Consider the following 3,326-nt stretch of genomic DNA (forward strand, 5'->3'; position numbering starts at 1 on the left):
TCTAGTCAAGGTGTTCAAAGGGCAAATATTTAATCCCGAGCCTGGATCAATCAACACACGGGATATCATTCTCTCCTTATACTACAATGTGATATATATAGCCCGATTATGTGCTCTACCTTTGGATGGTAATTCATCATCATGAAATAATATCTTGTATGCCTTAAATACTTGTCGCACCATGTGGGCCATCTCCCCGCCTGTTATGGTAGTTGGCACATAAGCTTCACTTAAAACCCTCATCAAAGTCTTCTGGTGATTCTCAAAAGTCTGTAGCAATGTCAAGATTGATATTTGGGCCGGAGTCTTTCCCAGCTACTCAGCCACGAAATACTCCTTGGCCTGTAATTTCTTGAAAATGCTATATTCTTCAACCCCGATGGTAGGTTGCTTTCCCTTACTAGAATTTCCCTGAAATAAGTTTTTAGGTGTGTATATTCTACTTGATCTGGTCACCCTTTGTGCAATATCTATCTCAACTATCTTTGCTTTCCCCAAAATATTGAGTGTATAATTCCATTCAGCTGCATGAGGATTGTATGTAGCTAGGGTAGCTCTCACAACAGTGGAGGGAGCTTTGGGCATGGCAACCTGGACGTCAAATGGTGCCTGCTTCCGTACACTGATAGGAGTACTGTCTCCCTTTTCAATAACCCAAATAGAATGTTCCAAGTCTATATTGTTTTCAGCATCGATCATATTTACCTCATGAGTAGGGAGAGGATTGTTGATGATGTTCGGTTTTGGGTCCTTCAACTGAATCACCTTAGTATCGATCAGCTATTGAATTTTGTTCTTTAATGTAAAACAGACCTTAATGGGGTGCCCCCTCATGACAGAATGGCAGGAGCAGGTTTGATTAGGCCAATACTATGGAGACTTCATGTCAACTCATACAGCACGAATGGTTGTGATATGGCCCATTTTTTTAGCCTTTCATACAATTGAGCTATCGGTTCAGCTAAAGGCATATACTTTTTTCTTTTGACATTTTTCTTAGGTTTGGGGACAGCAGGCTTGGTAGCAAGGATATGAGTAGGTCGGGTTGCTTGGACTTGGATGGGTTTGGTATTATATATAGGGTAGGAAGGATTTGAAAATTGTGGAGACATTTGGTATAGTGGGGTTTGATATGGCAATGGAGGTTGTGGTGGGTAGAGGGATATTGCATATGGTATTTGTGGGTAAGGTGAAAGAGGTGGAGCAGGGGTTTTAAAGGCTCGGGACATTCTCCGAAGGCTGGGCCGCCAGTACTAACCCTATCTCTTTCTTCTTCTTATTTTCCGTTGCTCCTACAGATTAAGTGTTTAAGCAGATAATGCTACCATTCCTAAGAAACTCCTCAAATATTTCTCCTATTTAGATAATTTTGAAGAAACTCTTTTCTATGACCGTTAATAGCTTGTCAAGGTACTATGGCTCTTGCACCTTGACAAAATATTCCTTTATTTGTTGCTCTTCAACTAGAGGCCAAGCTCTCGTAGCCTCAGCCCTCCATCTCATGGCATACTCATGGAAGGATTCATTTGGTTTCTCCCTCATTGCCTGCATATAAGTCCAGCTAGGAGCGTTGTCGATATTGTACCCAAATATATCGATGAAGCTAGAGGCCAAGTTAAGCCAACCTATCCACTTTTTCATATCTTGTTCAATGTACCATGTTAGAGTCTCTCTCATGAGGCTTCTCATAAATAGCTTTATCCAAATTTTCTCATTCTTCCCTACACCCGCTAGTTTGTCACAGTACATACGTAGATGTGCCTCAGGATATCCAGTTCCATTATACAACTCAAACTTTGGAGGTTTGTTCCCCTCCGGCAGTTTTACGCCTAGATCGATGCAGAAGTCTTCGTAATTGAGACCCTTCATACCCTTGTTTCCCTCCAAATGTCTCAACCTCTCAACTACAGCCTTGCATCATATAATTATTCTCTGGGTTCTCGGATGTTAGTTGAGGACAGTTGAGTGGAAGTGTTTCAATATAGATGGGGTTGAGATTATGGCTTCCGAATTCGTGAAAGTGGTATAGGTTTGGATGCAGAGACTTTTTTGGAGAAGGATAAGTGGAGTTTTTAGGTTCTTGGGTAGGCATATATACAGGAGCTCTGGTATTTTGGTGATTTGGACATCGGTAGGAATTTGGCGCTGGAGATGAGGTGTTGGATGGTCAAAAAGAGCTTGGGATTTTGGGATGGCTAAGCTATCGGCTTGTAGTTCTGGAGTATTCAGGTTAAGGGAAAGCTTAGCCATGTTGCGTACTTGATCCAATTCTTCTTGTAGTTCTAGGATTCGTTGTTCTATTTTTATCATCATTTCATTCTGATCAACGACACTATCCCCTTCTAAACTAGCACCCTATTTTTCCCCAACAATATGATGACCACCCATTGCTTCTTTTACTCTAGAACTTGTAGGTAAAGGGGGAGGAGAAGAAGGACCCACTTTTGATCTAGTATGATAGGCCAGACTATATAAATCAACCTATAGGAAGGGGAAACAAAACAAACAAAACAACAAAGGTAAAGAAGCTAGTGCGTTAGTGTATCGCCCCGAATCTGGTACACGGAATGCTACACGGTTCTCATAACCCCAAAGGACCACAAGCTAACCCATGACTGATATCTGTAACTGAGCATTGAATAATATATTGTAAATATGTAGAATGTAAGCAATAAGGCCATAAGTTTCACAACTGAACTAATACTAAATAAAAAACAATGTCTGTAATGGGGTATCACAATACCCAAATCTGATGTAAACTGTCTGAAACATACTATAGTATAAAAGCCTCTAAATTTTCTAAAAACTGTGGATTTGATGGGACATGTCCCCGACTAATTCCAAACTACATAAATAATAAAGTAATAAAATAATCATGTTATCCTTGAATGATGAGGGCTCACTGTTAGTCTGGCTGCTGAACGTCTGATCTACTAAGGATGCTCGAGAACTCATGCTTTTAAACCTATGGTATAAAACACCATAGCGTAAATGCATTAGTATGATTGAATGTACTGGTATGCAAGTGAGGTAGGCTGAATGCAATAGTTCATATGCATCAATAATACTAACTGACTGAATAACATGAACATGAGAATACATACATGAATACATAACTGTAACTAAAACCATACTGACACTGGTACGGGGTTTTGAGTACTGATTTATAGACATCTGAGTTTACCAATACTGATAACTAAGTCTACCGAATACTGAGAGACTAATGTTATATTACTGACAAAGGAAAGACTGTTTCTGACAGTTCTGACTAGAAAGAACTGGTCTGATTGACTGTTTCTGGCAGTCCTAAAAACTGAATACTGATA

General features: G+C 39.9%; 1 protein-coding gene across 1 annotated transcript; it reads right to left on the reverse strand.

The window, feature by feature from the left end:
- Positions 1 to 315: 315 nt before the first annotated feature.
- LOC107865375 lies at positions 316 to 1,869 on the reverse strand. Its single transcript, XM_016711649.1, has 2 exons — positions 1,429 to 1,869; positions 316 to 780 (listed from the first exon to the last, which is right to left on the reverse strand). The coding sequence occupies exons 1-2, from the start codon at positions 1,867 to 1,869 to the stop codon at positions 316 to 318; spliced, it is 906 nt and encodes a 301-aa protein (XP_016567135.1).
- Between the last annotated feature and the right edge of the window lie 1,457 nt (positions 1,870 to 3,326).

The sequence above is a fragment of the Capsicum annuum genome, chromosome 3 (genome assembly GCF_002878395.1).
Source record: "Capsicum annuum cultivar UCD-10X-F1 chromosome 3, UCD10Xv1.1, whole genome shotgun sequence".
NCBI classification, from domain to species: domain Eukaryota; kingdom Viridiplantae; phylum Streptophyta; class Magnoliopsida; order Solanales; family Solanaceae; genus Capsicum; species Capsicum annuum.

What these genes read in the sequence shown, in the direction of transcription:
- LOC107865375 (XM_016711649.1), bottom strand. Translation starts at nt 1,869, where the DNA reads ATGAAGGGTCTCAATTACGAAGACTTCTGCATCGATCTAGGCGTAAAA. An exon ending in TAAAGGAATATTTTGTCAAG is followed by an intron (nt 781 to 1,428) that starts GTGCAAGAGCCA and finishes AAAATTCAATAG; the next exon opens with CTGATCGATACTAAGGTGAT.